The sequence below is a fragment of the Danio aesculapii genome, chromosome 9 (genome assembly GCF_903798145.1).
Source record: "Danio aesculapii chromosome 9, fDanAes4.1, whole genome shotgun sequence".
Classification (NCBI taxonomy): domain Eukaryota; kingdom Metazoa; phylum Chordata; class Actinopteri; order Cypriniformes; family Danionidae; genus Danio; species Danio aesculapii.
The window spans coordinates 377,967-401,525 of record NC_079443.1 but is presented as its reverse complement, the minus strand read 5'-3'; the positions used below and the strand labels follow the sequence as shown (position 1 = coordinate 401,525).

General features: G+C 37.3%; 2 protein-coding genes across 2 annotated transcripts; both read left to right on the top strand.

Annotated features, from left to right (window-relative positions):
• Nucleotides 1–50: 50 nt before the first annotated feature.
• Nucleotides 51–9,305, top strand: cd58 (CD58 molecule). Its single transcript, XM_056464648.1, has 7 exons — nt 51–1,097; nt 2,535–2,825; nt 3,613–3,861; nt 5,795–5,902; nt 6,018–6,053; nt 6,640–7,077; nt 7,809–9,305. The coding sequence occupies exons 1-7, from the start codon at nt 1,046–1,048 to the stop codon at nt 7,991–7,993; spliced, it is 1,359 nt and encodes a 452-aa protein (XP_056320623.1). The 5' UTR covers nt 51–1,045; the 3' UTR covers nt 7,994–9,305.
• Nucleotides 9,306–10,770: 1,465 nt separating this feature from the next.
• Nucleotides 10,771–22,855, top strand: igsf3l (immunoglobulin superfamily, member 3-like). The gene is given in 10 exon segments (XM_056464647.1): nt 10,771–10,930; nt 12,723–12,871; nt 12,873–13,092; nt 14,841–15,257; nt 15,621–16,022; nt 16,170–16,553; nt 16,660–17,034; nt 17,558–17,941; nt 20,212–20,589; nt 21,799–22,855. Coding segments are annotated over 10 exon segments (2,955 nt in total). The 5' UTR covers nt 10,771–10,863; the 3' UTR covers nt 21,978–22,855.
• Nucleotides 22,856–23,559: the final 704 nt, after the last annotated feature.

Below are 23,559 nucleotides of genomic sequence, written 5' to 3'. Positions count from 1 at the left end.
TATATATATATATATATATATATATATATATATAATCAGCAATCCACCTAAAACTACTTTCATTTGTGCAGTTTCTCATTCTCCCAAGAGTTTTTCAGGTGTTCTTTAACTGGAAGAGTTTCAGTTTACCCCGTGAACATCAGTCCACCATCTTTAGGTGTTTCATACTTGTTAAGTTCCTCTGTGTTTCCACCTGCAGCATTGTTAATGCATTGCACACTATACTGCCAGTACATATTACTGGTCAAGGCATTGTACAGTATATTATTTTCAATGATTGTGGACTTGTGGACCAAATATATCCATGCCATTTGTCTGTTATTTTCTTTGTGGGTGTTGCATAATTTCCACCCATCCTCCAAGCTTTGACCACCTTCTTCAATAACTGAGAGAGCATCAATCTGAGGCTGCATTTACACGACGTCACCGTGTTGACTTTTTACAAAGTGTTGTACAGTGTTATAGAAATACAAAAATACAAGACACTAAAGTATATTGATACAAAACATTAACCCATTTTCATAAACCCTACCAAATACAAATGACGAAATACTACTTTATATTTTTGAAATATGTATTTGAAATACATGTAATGAAGAGAATAGCAATAGTCAAAGAAAGAGCTTAGAGTCAAGGCTTTGGGACGGCTAAACAATACATAGCGAAGGGAATTACATTTAGAGGGACAGAAAAAGACAAAAGTAAATAAATGACAGAAATGATAAATTATGTAATTAAAATACATTTAAAACGATTAGATTAATAAATAAATGAACAAAACTGTATTCACAGTGAAAGAGGCCGCTGTTCTGCTCTACGTGTAAAGGTGTGTTTGTGTCTCCGCCCATTCGCTCCTCAAAGTTCACCTGATACTGCTGGGGGTTTTTCACTTTCGGTATTCTCGGCCTCAAAACACAACTTTATCATTTATTTTCAGTCTTTTGGCCTTCACTGTCGAGATTTATACAGCAGATGGGTTTTACACTTCACACCGACATTAAATAACACGCGGTTAGGAAAGAAACTAACACCGTCAGGAGCCGAAATGGAGTTTGTGGTGCGGGTTTGGCTGTTCTTCACCTGCCTCTGTTTTCCAGGTAAGCCCTATTATATTCTTTTTAAACATGGACTGGAGAAACTCGTAAAACAGGCAGAGAAATGCTAGGCTAATCTCTCCGACAGGTGCAGTGTCTTGTGAGGGGAATAACATTCAGGTCGATACACGGACAAGTTTCGGTCAATAAATAGCTACTCAAAGACAAATTCAGAGTTAATTTGACAGTCTACAATACAGAAATAGAGATTAATTATATATTCAAAACAGTCGAGTAACACAATTTCAGCGATCTTTTTTTTTTTTGACTGAACTTTGTACTTTGAACAGATAATAAGGCTCACAGCTTGACATAACAAATACTACAGCAGGTTACTGTAAATACTACTGTGTAGTATCCTGTATCTACATGGTTTTTACTACTTTTGTTGTAAATCATATGTAATAACTATACTGAACTGATAAACTGTAATAAATACTGTAGTATACTTTACTTTTTACTACAGTAAACTGGTGTATTAGAATAGTTTCCCTATATAGAAAACTACAGTACTGGGTCAGTTGTTTATATTACTATAGTTGTGTTGCCATGGAAACTGTAGATAACATGGTTCAAAAATATTATAGCATGTACTATAATTGACTACATTATTCTTCATGTAGGTTTCAATCAATATGTGATTTATTTTGAAGCCATGTTTGTTTTGAACTAATACATTAGCTAACCTATTACATGTTAATGAAACAGGGAATTGACTCGTTTTTTTTATCCTAATTTCATAAACAACTAATATTTGATGGTAAATATAATTTAATGACTGTGTACTGACAGGAGATAACAATGAACATCTATATGTTTACTAATTAAACATTAATAAACAAATGTTTCCTCATTAATTAATGTTAGATAACTAATGTTAACTAATAGACTTTATTGTAAAGTGTCACCACTTTAATTAAAAACATTAATAATGTATTACACTATAATGACACTGTTATATTGTAAATACTACATCAGTAAGTCTAATAACAATTAATGCCATTGCAACATTTTGGGGATGTCTTAAAACTGCTGAAGCATCTTTAAAAATGTAAAATAAACAACATATGTAGAGTGGAAGACAAAATTATTCTCCATGCTGTGACTTTTGAATAATAATTTAAATATTTCCAAAAGTGCTGTTTACATTAACCTTTTTAAACATTATCATTTAATTCCAGCAGCAAATCTACAAGAAATAAGACTTTCTCTGGAATAAAAATATATTGTTCTTTGTTCTGTTAAACATCACTTGGAAAATATTTAAAAATAATTGTTAAAACTGTATTAGTTAGTCTTCAACTGCATGATACAAACAGTCTGTAGTAAAACATAAAATCTTAAATGTATCTTCAGATTTTGGTGTGAATTGTGACCTGCACATGTTGTTGTTGTGAGTGTCAGGAGTACTTTAACAAATATCATCTTCTTCTCCTGTAGATTTTGTTTTCTGTGAGGAATATGCAGAAATGGGAGGCCTGATCACGTTATCTCCCAGCATTCGTGGGAAACCTGTAGAAATCCTGTGGAAACACAATGGAGATAAGGTTGTGGAGTACGACAACAGTGAGATGGAGGAATACGGCTCATTCAAAGACCGTGTGGAGCTTGATTTCGAAACAGGACAGCTCACAATAAAGAAACTGGCCAGTCAAGATGGTGGACAATACCAGTCTGACATCACGATCAACGGGAAAGTTCAGAGCTCCAGACATACTTTAACTGTTCTGGGTGAGTTATATGCAGCTCATCATGAGACAGCAGGAGACTAGATAATAAAATGCAGCTGTTATGCAGAAATCCCTTTTATAAGGGGTTTAACCCCAGTAGTGTGTGTGTCAGCAGTGTGTGAATCTCTCCAGCCTCTAATGGTCAACATCAATGAATTATATTAGTTCTAATCAGACTTGATCAAAACAGTCTGCAGAAACACTTTGATTGACATTCTCCCTTTGTACGTGTCATCAGAGGGGGAAAGCCCCGCCCACTAGTGCCCATCTCTCCCTCATTAGCATAAACAGCAGCCCTGAGTGAGAAGCAGCCGTCTGTCCATTAGCCATTAGAGTGTTTGAGCTGCTGAAGATAATGTCAGCATAGACTAAGAGGATTATAGATGTGGAGATTTAGATGAAGCACCGGCAGGAGCGACATAGACTGACAGAAGCATGAAGCACACACACACACTGAAGCACACATGCACACCTGACCAGCACTGACAACACACACACTGCTGTTTTATATCTGTCACTATGGTGACGCACAGGTGATTGTAGCTCCGCCCTCTTCTGAAAAAATCTCATTTGAATTTAAAGCGACAGTCACCAAAACACCACAATTAGGCATCACAAAACATTATTTGTGTGTTTTTTTGAGCTGAAACTTCATATCAGAAATTTCTTGTAAAAAGGGGAATAATAGGTCTTCTTTAAATTACAGTGGCTGGATTAGAGTGTATGTGTCTGTCTTTGATATCAGAGAGTTTTTATATCCTCTAATCCTGTCTGCTTTTGGGTTTCAGATGTTCTTCCAGATCCTCGAGTGACCTGTGAAGTGAACGAGGCCTCAAATCTTCAAGAGCTGTTGTGTTCAGTGGACTACAAGACTCCGCTGCTGTATAAATGGAGCGGGCCGAACGTGATCGATCATCCGGGAGCAGAACTGATCATCGACGAGCAGCAGAAAAACAGCGACTCCATCTACACGTGCACTGTGAAGAATGAAGTCAGCAGCAAAACAACAGACTTCAATCTGCAAGACTGCGTCACAGGTCGGCTTATAATGATATTACATGTTCTTGATGCGATTAATTGCTGAAGCTTTTATCACGGTATACGATTGTGTTGTCACGATACTAAAATTTCCAACTTGTGGAAAAATCTCATTATTCGATACCATTTTTGATACCATGGGGAACAAATTCTGCAACATTAATAGTATGCAAATGAAGTAGAAAAAACTAATGCTTCTATGAGGTACGTCAGTAGTCTGAAAGTCCAAAGGCAATGCATTGCAAAAATGCACATGCGGTTTATTTTACAGAGAAGTCAAAAACAGAAGCAAACAGTAGCTTAAAGATAATCCACAATACGAAGTCAAAATACAGGCTAATGGTCAGGCGGCAAAGAATCAAAACACTAAACAAGACATGAATCAAGACAAACAGGAAAAAACGCTTTGTAATGTTCGCTAGGCAAAACAAGACTCAGCAATGTGTGTGTGTGTGTGTGTGTGTGTGTGAGGTGAATATAAACAGGTTTTAAAACTATTTTAATCACCAAAGCTGATGTAGATTGTGTTTTTGTTTATGAATGGGTTTATATGCACAGAAGATGTTCAAGTGCAAAAGGAGATGAAAACAAGCAATGTACGAGGGTCAGCGAGCACAATTGAAAGTGTAAAATAAGTCACCGGTTATCTTGATAACGTAAGTGTAATGTAAAACGATGGCAGGATATTTCTGTTTTTAGCACTGCTTTTTTCTGATCTGATTTGTATTTAGTTGAATCTGAAAACATGAGTAAATAGTGCTCTTCTGCCTACTTTGAATATTGGGTCTGAAATAGCATGTTGGCATGACTTCAAAACAACTCTGTCTGATTATATGATTTCACTATTCAGAATTTGCAAACAATACTTATCTGAAGTTATATTATTGAGGAGAAAGTCCAAATGTGCAGATATAAAACCAACTTTACCCCTATGCCGGTTTTGGGGAAATATAATTCCTGCACCAGCTGACCTGACAACAATCACACTGGACATAGTGTGTGTCTCTATAGAGTTTTCTAATTGGTGAATGACATGATCTAGTGTTAAATAAGGTTGTCTATCATCATCATCAGCGTATGCGCGTTCATGACTTGTAATCAGAGGGAATCAGAAACTGGTGTGTGTGTGAAGTGCATGATGTTATTTGTAGTCCAGTTCACAGCACCACCGTGACGCCCATTAATCTAAATCAAAAATATTTGTTATGTTCAAGAAAAAAAATGTATTTAGTCAAAATAAGAAGACTGTTCAATATAGAGACAGTAAATATATGTTCTACTTTAAAGTAGAAAACAGAAATACTCTTTTTTCCGCCTTAGATCAAAGTAATCTTGCTTTGGACCAACCTAAACAACTAGTGTGATTTTTTACAGCTAAATATAAATTACACCCAAATTATAGTTTTGATCTAAAATGTAGATTAAAATGTAATTTAATATTAATCAAATTATTTAATCTGCTCAAAGAAGAAAATAATACATTTACTCAAAGGTAAAATATTGTTTTTATAGACGATCAATTAATTGAATTACCTTGGTTTTTAAGTCAAACCAAAGTCGAAGTGAAGCTGTACTGGACTAAACTATAATAAATATATATAATGTTCGTCTATGCTATTGGCAGTCATTTTATCTGCTGGTGCTTTCAGTATAGATATTAATGTAATGTAAGATGATATTAAAACTCATATTAGAAATATATAAAAACTGAACACACATAAACCATAACATGAAGGCTGCTGGTTTAAAGAAAAATATAACTTTAAGCAGAACTAATGTTTTTAAACTCAAGCGGGTTTGTTTTATTAATCAGAAACCATCATTTTTCCCCTAGCCCAATATACAAATGAACTTTGAACAAACGACACAGAAGTTTCAGGTTTTTCAGTGTAGCCTCTGATACTGACGCTGTGTTTTATTGATTGTGTGCAGGAGCAGCAGCAGCAGCAAGGCTTCAGGTGATTCTTCCAGTCCTATTCGTAATACTACTATTCATTTTCCTCATTATACTGGCAGTATTCATCTACAGGAGGAGAAAGTGTAAGTGCCATGAAACAAAAAAAACACATTACCGTTTAATTGACACTCATCATGTCTCAGAAAGTTTATATTACAAAGATTAACATCATTTTCTTGCATGTACGCTAACGAGAAGCAAGGTCTGAACAGAAGAAAAGGGACCCTGAAAATGGTAAGATCAAACTTTGTGTATATTTATAATATTTTGTGAATATCTGCATTGAAATCATATTTCCCTCTGAATATTCAACGGGGCTTAAAAAGAGATATAATTAACAAGCAGTCGGATGTTGACTAGCATAGCCGGTATGAGACTCTGAGGGTGTGATAACCCTGGATAAAAATATCACAGTATTGTGATTACCACTGTAAAATAATTTCCCATTCAACACAATATATTTAATCTTAAGAAATATTTAAAATGTTTTGGAACAGTGACGCTAAATAATTAAATTAAAAGACTAAAAATGCCAAATAAATCATTGACAAACCACAAAATAATCTGCTGATCTTGTTTTTCCTTTTGATGTAACATTACTTTGCTTAACCGTTGTCAGATTATTTAGCTTCTTTTAAGAAAAACTCACTTCATTTTGACTCATTATTCCTTAATAAACAAGACAATGTGTTGTGCTTGTCTAGAAAGGGCTTCTTGATTTAAGAATTTTTAGATATGTGGACTAGAATCCATTTAGTTTGTTTGCAGTGCTCAGAGATTGCCTTTTGAGTCTGTTTTTAAGTGATTTGCTTTGTTTCAGCTTTATCTGAAGCCACTCTTCCCAGTCAAATGAGACTTAAATATCAAAATGACTCTGATAAAAAACAGGATGAGGGCAATGGATCAGACAATACAGGTGAAAATGAAGAAAAAACAGCACTTCTGAATCACAATGGAAATGAGGAAGAGCTGTACAGAAGTGAAAACAGCCTACATGCAGTTATAGAAGAAGAAAATGCCTACAGCAAACCTGACGAAACTCAAAAACTCCAAGAAGACCGAGATGAGGAGGAGGAGGAAGGACAAAGAGATGAACTGGAAAAGGGGAATGACATTGGAAAGACGTCACTTGAGCACCTGAACAAGACACCAGAAGAATTCAAGATTGATGATGGTGATGATGATGAGAATAATGTCAAAATACCTGGAGAGAAGAAAGAGGAGGTAAACGGAGAGGAAAAGGACCAGCAAAACACAGGTGAAATATGTTTGTCTGAGGAAACAAAACTTGATTCACACACAGAAAATACATTTACATTAAAAGAGCTTTAAAGGGTTAGTTCTCCCAGAAATGAAAATAACCCATCATTTACTCACCCTCGAGGCATCTGAAGCGTAAATGAATTTCTTATTTAAGCAAAAACAACAGTGTTTTGAGTTATTTTAGATATCTTTCTGGGTCTCTCAAGCTTCACAGTACAAATGTGAGAGAGATCAACAAAATGCCAGGCATGGGAAATGTCTTCTCTTGGCTCATATCAGATCTTTATTTTACTTTTCTACTTCTAATGTGTGAAGCTACACACAGAGCGCTGCATTGGATTTGGGCTTAACACAAATCATGTGGGAACGGCCAGTTTTACCTTTGCTGGAGTGGCGGTTTTGTGGGAAATGGTGGGATTTGGCGTGCAAAAGAGTAAACACACGAAGAAGGAAAAAGAGTTAATCAGAGTGCTTACATGTTTCAATTACCCTAGTGAAGCCTTTAAATGTCACTTTAAGCTGAATACTAGTGTCTTGAAGAATATCTAGTCTAATATTATGAGCTGTCATCATGGAAAGACTTTAAAAATATTAGAAACTAGTTATTAAAACATGGTTTACACTTGGAATTATTTAAAAAAGGAATAGTCACAGCACAGCTAATAATTTAGTCTCCATCTGTATGTTGAAGTAGTGGATGATTTTCCTTGTTCACTTTTGCTACAGATTCAGAGAAACCTCCAATAGAAAACAACAGTGATGCATTTTCCAGTCTAAAAGACCGTAGAGCGGATACAGATATAGATGACGAGAACAAGACTGTGAAATCTGACGACAACAAAGAAGATATTGAAACAAAAGCTGAACAAAATGATGATGATGATGATGATGCAGAGGGTTCTGCAAAATGAAGAAACAGCCAAAGCGATATCAGAAGATGATGATAATAAAGCACAGAGAGATAAGAGCTGTGAGCCAAAACAAGAAGACATGAAGCAGAACAATGATCCTCCAGATGCAGGGATTAATAAACATTTAAATGATAATGATCCTGATCCTAATCCTGATCAGGACCGGAGAAAAGATAACCTGTCTGTGCCAGAGGATGAACAGCACGAAACACAGAGCGACAAGCTTCAAAAGCAAGCACATCTGAGCAAACAGAACTCTACAGAAAGAGAGAGTCAACTTCGGTGTGAGAACATCGGTGAGGAAAGTGACACTGACTCAGATTTATGAGTGATAATAGCGAATATGATATTATTGAAGGAAAGGAAGACACTGAAAGTTCATCAGAAATAATGGAAAGAGGATGACATATACAGCTAAAGAGAAATCATGGTGAACTTGAGGAGGAACAGAAGTAAGGTCTTCAGAAATAAATCAATGCTGTCTAGATGAAAACATTCAGCTTTTCCATTGTTTGTCAGTGTAAACACATGCTTTGACTGATGTGTGTGATCGTTACACTCGCACTTTTCAGCGCCTTATTCAAATATTTATTAAATTATTGAAATAATTTAGATTTTTTTAAATATATATATATACATTTATAAAGCTATTCTTTGTATTTTATCATCGAATTATAAAAAAGCTATGCGAGGTGTTTGTAATGCAAAGTGTGTGGCTGTGGGACAGTACATTTGACAGCATTAGGCTAATAATATTGACACTATTTTTATTGTTTTTGTCATGATTAAACTATCATGGAGTTTTTATATTATTATTTGTGCAAATTGGAATTCAAAGAAATGTATTTGTGGGACTCTCCCATTCACTGCTGTTGTTGAGTGACACTGTATTTTTGAGAGTTATTTTAGGCCAGAAGGGGTTTTCATTTATTTTCCTTTGGCTCAGTCACCACAGCAGAATGAACCGCCAACTTATCCACTGTGTTGCCTAAAAGTAGCTTTTTAGACTTAAAATATGTCATTTATTCATAAGGATAGCACCTGTTTGACTTCAAGCAGCATTTCAGCACTCACAAAACCTAGATAGAGCAACTTTATCATGGACACTTGTTCTGAAATCTACACTATAGTGTCCAGGTATGAAATGTAATTCATTTTAGGAATATCTGACAGTCTTTAGTCTTATAATCTAATTTTTAGTTTTTTGTTGCAAAACAAACAGATTTCAAATTATATCGCTTCATTGATTTGTTGATGTTGTTTGTACTGATTTGCTAGGCATCTCTGTATTGTTGTTTATTAACTATTTTAATAGATAATGTTTAAGTACAGATAATAATAGTATTTAATAAAAATATATACAAAACTGTTAGTGTTTTAGTGATTGACTGTCTTATGAGTTCATCCTAAACCTATATTTTTATTTTAACTCTTCAATTGTTGATGATATATAGCTTTTCTTATCAGATATTCAAATCAATGCTTTATTATGATGATGACACTGATATGAAGATGAGTTTGACTTGAAGAACAGAGTTTAAGGTACTCATAGCTATGTTGCCATGCAAACATGTGAGTTAGATTAATACACAAAACTGGAAAATCACATAAAACATTTGAGAATAAATCAGTGTTTACATCCGATGAGTCAAAGAGAACAAAATCATCGATCATTTTCTATGCGATAATCCAGAACGTCCATAAATATAGGTGGATTGAAACATAGCTACAGCCTCTCACAAGCTTTACATTTGTTGAGCTCTGTTGTAATTGTAATAAAGAAATAATACAAAGACGACATGGTGGCTCAGTGATTAGCTGAGTCCCCTGCTGGATCAGATGAAGGTTCTGTGTGGAGTTTGCATGTTCTCCCCGTGTTGGTGTGGGTTCCCTTCTTGTGCTCCGGTCTCCCCTACAGTCCAAACACATGCGCTATAGGGGAAATGATTAACTAAATTGGCCGTAGTGTATGAGTGTGTGTGAATGAGTGTGTATGGGTGTTTCCCAGTACTGAGTTGCATCTGGAAGGGCATTCGCAGTGTAAAACATATGCTGTAATAGTTGCCGATTCATTCCACTGTGGTGATCCCTGATGAATAAAGTGAAGCTGAAGGTAAACGTAAGTTACAGTGTATACTGTGTTTTTTTTAAACATGCTGTAAAGTACTTGAATTAATCTGTAGTAATTCTATAGTTGCTATCCTAACTTAACGACTATAGTTATATGACCCAAATGTTTCTCCTATAGGGTTTAACACTAATTTTACTGTTGTAAAAACTACATTAAACTACAGTATTACAGTTTTGCTGTATGCTTTCTTGATCAAATTGTCAATTATTTCTTCTTTTTGTCTTCCACCCTACATGAAGATCAGATATCTAAATAAATAATGGTGAAAGAATTCCTGCAGTTTCATTTTTGATTGTCTTATGACATTAAAAGTGTGACAGATAAATTGAGAATTAAAACAAAACATTGGCTAAGGTTTAAAGTTGATAGTTTTTAGGAACAACTGTTGAATTTTGTATACCTGTAAAGAATATACCTGAGGAACATACAGATATAAAACCCTTCATTAAAAAGTCTGTCCTTAAAAAAAGTTAATCTACGTTACAATTAATGTAATAGATGGTAATAACACAAAAATGGTGGCATAGCCTATAGCTCTTCTGTTAAAATACAACTTTAAGATTAGATTTAGAGATTATATCCGCTGTGGGTTTTCCTTCCTGACCGGCTGGTCTAAGTGTGATGTCACCGTATTGCTTCAGAGAAAATGAATCAGGTTGAGCCTGGCTCCTGTCGAAACCCGCATTATCATGTAGAGAGGAAATAAGAGAGTAAGAGAAAAGGATCTGTTCATTTGAGGATGGTGAACTTTGGCTTTCAGCTGTGGCGCTTTTTTCTGCTGTGTCTCACAGGACTCCTGCGCTGCGGTAAGTCTCAATGTCCTAACCCTCATTCGAAAAAAACAACCTGTTGATCTCACCGTCGGTTAGCAAACATAACCAACTAGCCGAATGACTGTCAACGATGATTAAATGATATTGTAAAAGTTACAAGTGATCTTTACAACTTGTGAATGATATTATATCTCATCTAAAACTAAACAATAGATTCGTTCTGTTTTTATGGTAAATATGAAATGGACACGTCGGCTATTCAGTTTGTGGTTTCACAAAATAAACCTTCAACCGGGCGAACAGGATCCTGAAACAAAGCGAGACAATTCCCTGCGCAAACAGGTTGAAACAAGACATAACTTACATGTGTCATGATGAGAAAGAGTTCGAGGGTAATCTAATAACAACTAAACATCTGCGTAAACTTATAGACAGTGGACTGAAGAATATTAGATGTGCACAGCACAGCTAATGATCAACTGGACACAAATGAGGAACAAAATCATACATGAGGGCTTACACTGTTAAAACTGCTGTAAAAACGTCGAGCTTATGACATTAAAAGTGTTTTCCACTTAAAAAAAGAATATACCATAGGAAACTGCATTAAGCCACATTTAGCACACCGTTCACCCTCATTTACTATTGCATACACTGTTTTAGTATTAAATCCACTTGAGGAGAGAATACACAACCTTACGAAAATTAATTAACCATGGTTTTATTTTAGAAAGTTATGTAGTAAATATGACTGTAGTGATGTTTTTGATATTGGTATTATTGTAGTAATGTTGTAGTGATACTATAATAACACTGAAGGAACCATGACTGTAGTAATCTATGTTTTTTGGCATGTATTGTGGCTTTATTATAGTAATGTTGTAATAATACTATAACACTGTAGTAAACATGTTTTTTGTCTGACTGTGGTTTTACTGTAGTAATGTTGTAGTAATACTATGATAACCCTACTGAAAAAACAGCTTAAACCAGCCTAGGCTGGTTGGCTGGTTTTAGCTGGTCGACCAGCCTGGTTTTAGAGGGGTTTTGGCCATTTCCAGGCTGGTTTACAGCCATTTCCAGCCTGGTCTTAGCTGATTAGGCTGGAAAATGACCAGCAAAAACCAGCTTGACCAGCCTAGCCAGGCTGGGAGCCCAGCCAAAACCAGCTACGTCCAGCTTAATGCAGGCTAGTCAAGCTGGTTTTAGCTGGATTTAGCTGGTCATTTTTCAGCCTGACCAGTTAAGACCAGGCTGGAAATGGCTGGAAACCAGCCTGGAAATGGCTAAAACCCCTCTAAAACCAGGCTGGTCAATCAGCTAAAACCAGCCAACCAGTCTAGGCTGGTTTAAGCTGGATTTTTCAGCAGGGAACACTCTAGGAACTGTAGTAAACTATGTTTTTTGGTGTGTATTGTAGCTTTATTATAGTAATGTTGTAGTAATACTATGACAACACTGCAGGAAATACAACTGTAGTAATGTTTTTGTGTTTGCTGTGGTTTGACTGTAGTAATGTTGTAATAATACTATAACACTGTAGGAACCATGATGATAGTAACCATGTTGTTTTTTTGTTCAAACTAAAACTTTTTTATTGGTATCCTTGGTGTAAGAGTATGAACCTAAAAAAACTGGGATTTAAAGTAACCCAGTTTGGATTGTTTCGCAATGCTCAACTAAAGACAACCCCAACCATGCATTATTAAAACCAAATACTGTACAAATTGCTGTCAACAAGATTAAGGGTTTAAAGTTATTAGCTGTCCTGTGAAAATTTTCATAGGACTAATAATTTATCTGTCTAATGCCACTCTCCACACAGATCAGTGCGACGGTCAGCGTGTGGTCCAGATCCAGGATGGTCCCCTGTACAGAGTGGAAGGATTTCCCATCTCCATCTTCTGTAGTGTTAGTGGGTTTAAAGGCCCGGATGAGCAGGACTTCGAATTTGGTGTCAGAAAAAAAAAACGTTGAATTCAATATCATCAGTACTAAAGAGCCAGACTTTGCCTTTGCGAAGTTCTCCAACAGGGTGAAGCAAAAAGACATTGAGATCGAGAGGCTGACGGGGTCTTCAGCTAAACTGAGGATCAGAAATGTGGCGATGAACGATGCGGGACAAATCTTCTGTCACACCCCAAGTACAGATCCCATACTGCACGGACTATATGAAGCAGAAACAACACTTAACGGTAAGATATTTATCTAAAGTGTTATGATTATTTTACTAGAGATATCTAGAGAAATTCAGCTGTTTGCAAATAATCACATTTCATTCACCCATAACTGGACGTCGATCAGTAAGGTAGTTGTATATATTTAAATTGATCACTATTATATCTACCATTCGTTAATCTGCTCTCCAGATATTGTTTTTGCCTTTGAATAATGGCCAATCAGTTGGGGTTGGACATTTATTTTTACATTTCGTTTCAAGTTTAAATGTTTCTCAAAGATCAGTTGTTGGTCATCTTGGCACAGACAAAGATCATTATCTGTGGCTGAACTTGGCAAAAAACAGCTTATTGTATTCCCTGCAAAACTGTGTTCAACATTTCATGATTGAGCTTGGGTCATCAAGTTTTCAGTCAAGTTATAAAAAATCTGCACTTCAACAAACCTAAGAGCACCACGTCACCCTTCTCTTTCAGTAAACCTGTAAACCGATTGTTTTGTTCTGAAACAGGGATTAAAACTGTTACATTGCTGCTCTTGGTTCTCGGTGCGGTTCGCTTTCACACTGCAATGTTTCAAAACGGACTAAAATAGCTAAAACAAGTCACGTGTACGTAAACTGTCCTCACATTGGTCAGAGTTCCACGTTTTTTTTTTCAGTCCCGCTCAGCTGTCGTGCGTTCTTATTTTAATTTATGATGATGAGCAATAAGACATTATTAATAAAAAGCTGCGCTTCAGTTTTGTATGGTGACACCAACAGATATCGTAACCAAATATAAATCAGAGTTAAGACTTTCTCATACATAGCCTTGGCTAGAATTATGCATTATAGGCTTTACATTGTAGAGAGAGAAACCAAGACTGCAGTTCACTCAATTTTCCAAACGGATAAACAGCTCTCGTTAATAGTTAACATGCTTTCACTTTTGTATTTGACATGAAACGCACATTTACTTGTAGGAATGACATCCTGCCCTACTCCTCATTCTCTCTTAATAAAGTAGTATATGCCTATTACATATCCATAATACACTGTGATACAGCCTGGTTCATTAGTTTGTTGGATCGTATCGCTTTCTCACTACAATCGATCCGCTCCAGAGTTCGTTTCAATCAAGCTGAGACCACCTCATTCAGGCGATCTTGGACCGATTGTTTTAGTATGGATCCAAGCGTAATTGCTGGATTCACATATGCTAAATGAACCGCGCTAACAGGGGACATGCAAAACAAAAGTCTAAGTGTGAAAGCACCCTTTATCTCTCACTTGCTACCAGCTATAATCTGCACATTTCTACCTCAGCATGCTCTTTAGAGTCTGAACGTACCCCAAAAATCCTGCGCTCAGTAAAGGGGTGTTTCACGATATCATAAAAGAGGCCTAAAATCACTTTCCAGAACCTTTTAATTCACTGTTCCTTGCTGGTGGTTGTTCCACATTCACATCGCCGTCTTCACTTTGTTTGCACTGTTCTCAACTTCTCACCACTATCTATTTGACCAATCACTGGTCTTTGTCTATGCATTGTTGCAATATGTAGGTACATTTTTGAGAGGTAAGTATCAGGGTCACAATCAGGCTATGCATCTGTGTGCACGCTGGACCTACCACAACAGAGGTATAAATAGATATAGTCATGGTCATGTTGATGCTATCAGTATGTAGGTCCCCTCACACTGCCTCATGCTGATATTGTAAGATGTTTTTCATCCCAGTGAGAAATATCACATGTCATTATATAAAAATATATTGTATCCACAGTGATCCCGGACACGCTGAAGGCTTCATATTCTGGTTCTCCCTCTCAGAGTCTATTTGAGAGTGATCCTCTTCAGCTTGAGTGCCAGGTCTCCAGCGAGACTTTTCAACACAACCATCTGTCGGTCACCTGGTACGTCCATAGTGGAGAAGATGAGGACCCCCGACCAATCATTACTCTGGACAGAGATCTTACTGTAAAGCCAGGAGGTGGATTTGAGGATCGCTACCATGCAGGTCTGATCAGCATGGATAAAGTGGAGGACACAACATACAGACTGAAGATGCCTCAAGTGCAGCAGTCAGACCAGGGGAAGTTCTACTGTTATGTAGTTCAGTGGATTCAAGACCCAGACCGATCCTGGACAGAGATTGCACACAAAACCTCTACAGCATGTAATGTGGAGATCAAACCAATCGGTGAGGTTTAGATTTTGTCATTTAACCCAGGAGTTCTGCATTAATTTTGCTTTAGAACCTGACTTAAATCTGGACCAAATGACCCAACAGATTTCTGGGTTTCAATGAAATCAAACATTGATGTTCATTGTGATTTATCTACTCATTTTTCTAATGTTTGTAGTTTTAGACTTTTTACAGTCTTTAATTCGCAGCACAAGAAAGTCATAAATGAATCTGCATTTCTACATACCATGATTATACTAGATATTTATACTACACAGATCAGAGCCTAGTGTAATGACTGTGGATTTGATTGCAATAATACCACAGAAAACTGAAAAGAGAAGCTGTTTGACCTCATTATATTTCCTGTCTCAATAGTGGCCACTGATGTAGGTTCCTTCAGTGTTTATATGAAGGCCTCAAAAGGGCCCCTACAAGAGGGAGATGCACTAGACATCCGTTGCAGTGTGAAAGCACAGAATCTTCCTGGCTATTTCTATTCTGTGACGTGGATGAAGAACGAGAAGAACGTGGCCCAGATTGGATCTTCTGGGATGCTCACCGTATTTGATAGCTATAAAGAAAGGGAGAATGCAGCAGAGATGAGAGCAGTGAAAACAAGTTTAACAGATTACCTGCTGACCATCCATTCAGCTCGGACTGAAGATCAGGGCCAATACCAGTGTGAAGTATGGCAGGAAAGCATGAATGAAGACGGCACCTTCAAAAGAGTGCAAAAACAACTGTCCAACCCTGAGACTGTGAGCATCACGACTAAAGGTAATTATACTACAATGTTCCTCTCGTACAATCTAAAAATACTCCATACATTGGTTTGCATCTTGTACATAGACTCTATTTTTACAATGAAAACTTTTGCATGACCATACATACTCTGACACTGTCTGTTCTTGCCTGTCTGGTCAGAGAGTGATCTGACAGTGGTCATGATGATGAAGGATGCAGTGACTGAAGGAGATGCTCTACAGGTCACCTGCTCTGTGTCGGGGTTCAAAGGTTCTTTATCAGTATCATGGCAGCACAAGAAAGACTCTGTGGACTCCTTCAGTGACGTCACTAGTCTGACCCATGAGGGAGTGATGAAAGATACTGGGACGAGGTACCAGAGTCGCCATGTTCAAACTCTGCATTCTCCAGCTGGAAACTTTACCCTGGAGATTGGTGAAGCTGGATTATCTGACAGTGGTGAATACAGGTGCATTGTGTCTGAATGGACCATACAGAGCAATGGAGAGATGAAGAAAACCCACACCCAGTCTCAGCAAAGTAAAGTCACAGTGCGTTCAGTTGGTAAGACTATACACACTATTCTCAGGAACACAGAAACCTTCTGCATCAGTTGACATGCAATCTGTGTCATTACTTTTCTCTTAATCACAGCATGTTTTCTTTTCAGAATCTCTAATGAAGGTGACCTTGAAAAGTCGCAAAACAACCGTACCTATAGATTCTCCAGTTGAATTACTATGTATAGTTGGAGGACCTGAAGTTTCTTTGGCTGTACGCTGGATGTTTCGATCTCTCAATTCAACTGCACAGAGGAATATTTTGACAATACACAACACTGGAGAAATTACCTGGTTAACAGATCAGAGAAATTATCAGCTGTCAGTTCAAGCACAGCCTTCCAGCACAATGTTCATTCTCATAATGCCGAGAGCCAGCAAGCAGCAAGAAGGACAGTACCAGTGCCAAGTTGATGCCTATCAAAGGGGTAGACAGAAAGCCATGAAGAACTCCAACCTGCTAGCAGTGACTATACAAAAACCTGGTAAATACAGCTTATTTATCCTCATCTTTATGCCATTTATACTTTATACTCTTACTTTTAAATGTATCCCTTGCACTAACTTATACTTGTATACCTATACTGGTGTAAGTATGAGCTGCAAACAGAACTAGAGTCCATATGCAGAAGTTTTAATAAACACATTTAAAAAAAACAAAGAACAGGGGAAGCAATCCACACAATAGACAAAACCCAAGGGGTTATCAAATGCAGCAGTAGAACAATCAGTCAGAAAGGTCAAACACAAAGTAAACAGACCAAACTAGTGATGCTCAATTTTGTAATAAATATTCGTTTGACAGGTTCCTAGGAAGTAAATGGTAGAGTTGGTTTACAAATTGAATACATCACCTATTGTATTTCTTAGTGTGTTTGTGTTTTTCTGTCATTGCACAGCCAATCAAGTCAGAATCTGATATTTTTATAAAGAGATTACTTTTTAGATAAATGAAGATTCAGCAGTTTAACGTCTCTCTCTTTCTCTCCATGCAACTTTTAATGACAGACAGCAAACTGAGACTGTCGACACTCAAGTCTCGCCAGGAAACCACTGCCAACACTGATGCTAAGATTGAATGCTCCATCCTGAAAAAAACCACAAACACCTCTCGTTTCACAACAACTTGGATGATTGGGTCTCAAATGCTCTTAAATATGGACCTAGATGCTGTTGTCAAGTACGGTCCAGCAGCTGGGGTAGAAATGGACCAGAGAATCCGCATGACAGTAAGACAGAAACACACTTTTCAGCTGACTGTGCATCAGACCAGAACCTCTGACAGTGGCCAGTACCTCTGTGAGGTGGAAGAGTGGCTTCAGGATCCTCTTGGTGACTGGTATTCCCTGAAGAAATTGTCTGCTTCCACAGAGCTTGTTGTCAAAGAGCAAGGTAAAGCAAGTCTTTTCATTGAACCACAGTATTAAAGAACTGATTGAGATACAGGTTTTTTGTTTTAAACATTTTTTTAAAGATTGCTCCTGTTTATCTGGGTCATTATCAAAAAAGTCTGTCCAAGCTACAAGGAAAAAATGTAAACCTTTTTATTATTAAGAAATCATTGCAGAGGCCGAGAATCAACTCAAATGTGTAGTTCATCAATTAAAGTGTGAATAGGAACAAAAACATCAAAACATTTAACATCAAAAATAATGTACCAATATTAGAATTACAAGGTGAATGTACTTTGATCAGATTCTGAGTGCTGACGCTTGATAATGGTGATGGCAATGACAGTGAATAGAGCAAAGAGAATCCATGACAGTACTCCCACCTCCTGTAGGCAGGACATGACATTGCAAACAGGTGTCTGGGTGAGGCCTCGGGATAGTGGACTGGTGACTGGCATACAGGCGCATGAGAAGAAAATGGCAAATAAAGAGCCAGTGGAGGACTAACCTCTAATGGAACCAATGGAGTCTATGTAGTAAGTCTGGGACAAATTAAAAGATGACCAACCAACAATGAGACCTAGGCAAAGCCAAAGACCACAGTAGATTTGGATGTGAGGACCATGAGCTAGAGCAAGGATTGTCCGTACTTGGTCCTTACAGGTTTAGCTCACAACCATTTACACACACCTTGCACCAACTAATCAAGCTCTTTACTAGAAAGGCAGATGAATTGAAGTAAATTCTTCAGGACAGTGACTCTTCAGGGCTGAGACTTGACACCTCTGAGATAGATGGAAGGTATAGCCACTTAAAAGATGAAGGGCTGTGTTGGAATCAGGGTGACATTACCAATGAATATGACTGCCTTCAAGCAATTCAAGGAGCCAAGGTGGAAACGATGGGTTGAGGTGAAGTTCTGGTGGAGAAGCCTGAGGTGAAAGCCTGACAAAGAACAATATAGCTAACAGTTCTGATGTTTTATGACCTTCTTATCATCATCCAGACTTTGGTCAGGTTTGATCTGGGTTTGATCTGTTTGTTAAATAGATATTGAGATATATGTACACAAAAATATTATAAAAACCCCTACAGAATGGCTTCTTCTGGTTAAATTCTGCCTCTGGAATATACAGGTTTGGTCAGTTTGTGTAAGTGTTTAATCAGTTGGTTTTCTGGTTGTTTTGTTATCAGTTGTTGGTTTAAGACAGGGATGGGCAACTTCCGTCCTGGAGGGCCACTGTCCTGCAGAGTTTAGCCCCAACCCAAATCAAACACACCTGCCTGTGGTTTTCTAGTGATCTTAAAGACACTGATTAGCTTGCTTGGGTGTGTTTGTTCAGGAAAACTCTGCAACCAGTACTGAAGTTGCCCATCTTTGCTCTAAGACATTTGCACAGAACTGCATGTAAAGCAGGGACAGCGAGGACATGCAATCCATCCAATTCTTCTTAGATCTTCCTATCATGGTCTAATCTTAGTTGGACATGCACAGAACACCTTCATTAGGAGACTTTCGACTGGCATCCTCACCAGAACCTCCTTAACTTGCTCATTTTGAGGTGGAGGAACAGTGGTTCTGCCCCATGTCCTTCTTCAATGTCATGTCTTTGTATCTTGCCTCCTCAAGCTAGCCCAGCAACCATGAAAAGAAAAGGAGTTTGAGCTGCTTAAATCCGGATTTTACCCAAATTTCTTGGCCTTAATTGAGCGTTAAAATATAGACTGAATCCTACATTTACAGCTTCAGTTGATACATTACTGTTATGGTGGACACACCAATCCACCTAACTGATCTTGTGCTCCATCCACCCCTAAGTTCCTTTTCGGATTCAGCTTCGGTGCCACCACTGCAATACAAAATGGCTTTTGCAGACAGTGAATTGATTTGTTATATTTTTTATAGTCTTCATATTATACCAGCATTCATTAAATACAATAACAATGCATAAACTTTTAAGTACAATAATGTACCTGAAATTCTATTCGAAGGATAAAATTATCATGGCTTTATTGAATCCTATTAAGTGTCTGCCATTTTGTTGAGAAAGAAATGTCCACAATATATATATGGTCACACCATAATACATACATTACATAACGGTAATAGATACATTAACATCTTAGCCACTAGTACGTACGTCTTATTAATTAATGACCTGCCAAACCCTGTTACCCTTTTTGTCCCTCCTTTCAAGACCTAGGTGTCAGGCTATGTTTCATTCTCAACAAACTTGTTTGATTTTGATGTTGTGTTTGTATTTTAAACAGAAAGTAATCTGCATGTGCAGAAGGAGAACCAAACCCTCAACATCACCGATCTTCAGGCTGGGTTCACCACTGATTGCGTTATTGCCTCACAGTCCAGTGATAAATCTGTCTTTGAGGTAACATGGTTTAAAGCTGAAGAAGAAGGAACCCATGTTATATTCACTGCCAAGCAAGATGGTACTTTACGCAGTGCTCTTAATGATAAATCTCTGGTGTTTGGACGACCAGATGCCACACACTATAAACTGACTGTGCCACAGATCGACCCCACTGATAAGGGAAAATACTACTGTCAGGTAGAAGAGTGGCTTCACACTGATAACGCCTGGAAGAAACTGGCTTCAGATCGCTCTGGAGTGCTCTCTGTCCACGTTCAAGGTAACTATAAAATAATAGGATCTATTTTAACTCTTGGTGTAAAGTATAAAGTGCATGGTGCAAAAGCATGTCTGAATCCACTTTTGCTCTTTTAAAGATGGGAAAAAATGGTCAGTACGTGGTCTAAAATTGTTGTCCTTAGTCTAATATTGAGTTATGGGCATAACGTGCATTAAACCAGAGTCTAATCTCCCATTCCCTTTAAGAGTCAGTTCTGTTCAAGTGCATTCGCTATGTACATGTCGGACATTTTAAACAGAAAAACTGCACGCTTCACTAGAGAGGACATGATTAAAGAACAAGCCTCTTCCGTTCGACCATACTTTCATTGATGGAATTTCACAATCTTAAGCGCAATGATTTGTTTCAAAACTTATTCAGTTCTAATTTGCAGCAAAGAAATAAATGAACAATAACAATAAAGTGTGGTCAAAAAAACTGAGTTATATCCAAACACACGTCCTGTTCCTATGCTGTTGTGTAGTGATGCATACGTGTCTAAAACCCCACAGGTAGACAAATGTAAATAAAAAATGACAAAAACAAATAGAAATATGCATATGATAAATACTTTTAGTACTAATAACAGTAAACAAATGTAAATGGTCATAAATAAACTGGCTACAACAGAACCGGAGTCCCCAGAGGTGAAGAAGGCCTGAGAGAAGGAAACGATTTTTATATTTATGTAGACAAAAGTCTTTTTTTTACATTGGAATCCTTTAATTTTTCATATTTAAAGATATTTGTGTGCTGCTGTACATCCCTGTGTGTGTAATAAGGAACGCGCATTTTGGACCGGCATATGCAGATAACAATAACATGCTCTTTATATAATAAATATAAACCCTGCACCATTGACTTTACCGCAGCTTTTAGTTGGTCAATGGTGGGGTCTATTTTAGTTCCTCAAAATAACAACATGCCAACAATGCACCTTAACACACTTCCTATCAGACTAGCACACCCATGAGCTCAGAAATGGGCACAAATTTATTCGCTGTTTAAACAGTCTGATGCAAAACATTAAAATGACACCTGCGCCGGGCTAGAACTAGCAAAAAATACTGGAGACATTAAAGACCACTGCATTGCACAAGTCTATGATCATAATTTTGGCCGGGTTAAAAAGTCTCTAAATTTACCTGAACGCTTTTTGCCTTTTTCATTTTGAATATAACTAATATATATTTTGTTTTGTTTTTTCAGCTGATTCTGGAAAGCAGATAAACCCGTTAGTAATAATACTGGGAATCACTATTCCTCTGATTTGTTTCCTTGTATTGATCATAATATTATTATTGAGAAAAGATCCTAAGAGGAGTTCTGAACAGAAGAAACAGAAGGACACCCTGTGGGCTGATAATAACCCACTTTACCCCCTATAGAGGCTGAATTCTGCTCCTAAACCCTAATCACACAGGATCAGTGTTATCTGTGGACCTTGTGTGATTTAGAAACTGAATCTGAATTTCTGCAAGGAGCATTGGCATTGGAGAAGCAAAGCCTGTGACATCTGGGTTATGATATCAGGGGTCTCCATGGTCTGGTTAGATGGATAAACAAAGAAAAATGTATATACTGTATCATAAACAGCAGAATTTTCATTTCCAAATGCTTCAGTTCCAGCGAATTGTACAGTTATATTATGAACAGCAATATGAGCCTGCTGCTGCAAAACTATCAAAACACTCCGACACGTATGTGAATCCAGAGCACAATACTCGGGATGATGTGTTTTATGGTCAAATTTAGCAGAATTGACTTTATTTATTAATGTTTGATTATTGAGGCCTAATGTTTCATTTCAGGGGATTCAGAGAAAAGTGACGTTGCTCATTGATGACCCTGGATGACGAACTGTGTTTCACTGGTGTATTTTTGGCAGTAGCCCAACTAGCATTGTTTGGGTCAAAATTATTTTTTATAACAAATTTGATTGTCCATGAAGACATCTTGTAAATTTCCTACTGTAAATATATAAAGACTTATAGGTTTTGTCTTGTTTCTAGCCCAAATATCTTTTAGAAATATTAAACCAGGAGGCATTTTCTAGACAAAGGAAAATATTGTCTTGTTTTTAGAAATATTAAGTAAAAAATAAGTGTTTTTTCTTAAACCAAACAAAATAGTGCAGTGATGTAAACAAAATAACATCATTTTAAAACAAAAGCTAGATTATTTAGATTTGTTTAAAGGAAAAACAGTATATTTCTGAAGTCAAGACAATATTTACAGTATTGTTTGTCTAGAAAATGCTTCTTCATTTAAAGTGTAAAAACTTTACAGGTACATCGTAAAAAGTATCTTTAAGTTAGCGGTTTTCCATATTTCTTTACTTTTCCTTGTTTATTTCTGCTTTTGAATTGCGTTATGAGATCTTGATCTTTCTTCCAACAACTTTTAAGGCTTAATAAGTTAGAAAAGTGACTTTTATTAACATTTTTAATAGTTTAAAGGTATATTTTTACTATGTACTTCAGTATATATTTTTTTGAATCTTCAGACTCCAGATTTTCAAGTAGTTGTGTGTCACGGATTGGTCAGGCTCTCACGATCCCCACTCACGAAGATCACCATCACCTGACTTCTAATGAGCACACAGCTGCATCACATTCACGAGCACCAGATAAAAGCACAGCACTCCAGTCGCTCATTGTCCGGGCTCGTCTCGACGAAAGCGGACAACTGAGCGACCACTCAGCGTAGTCATCCTCAGCTAAAACAAACGCTTTCCTTACCTCTGTCTCCTGTCCGCATCATAACAGAAGCCCGGACCCATAACGACGACATCATGATACACCGCCCCGACTGCATCCCTGTGCCTATTTCTCTCGGAAGTTGAGCCCGGCGGAGCAGAATTACAGCATAGGAGACAGGGAGCTTCTAGCAATCAAGCTAGCCTTGGAGGAGTGGCGTCACTGGTTGGAGGGAGCCAAACATCCGTTCCAGGTGATCACAGATCACAAA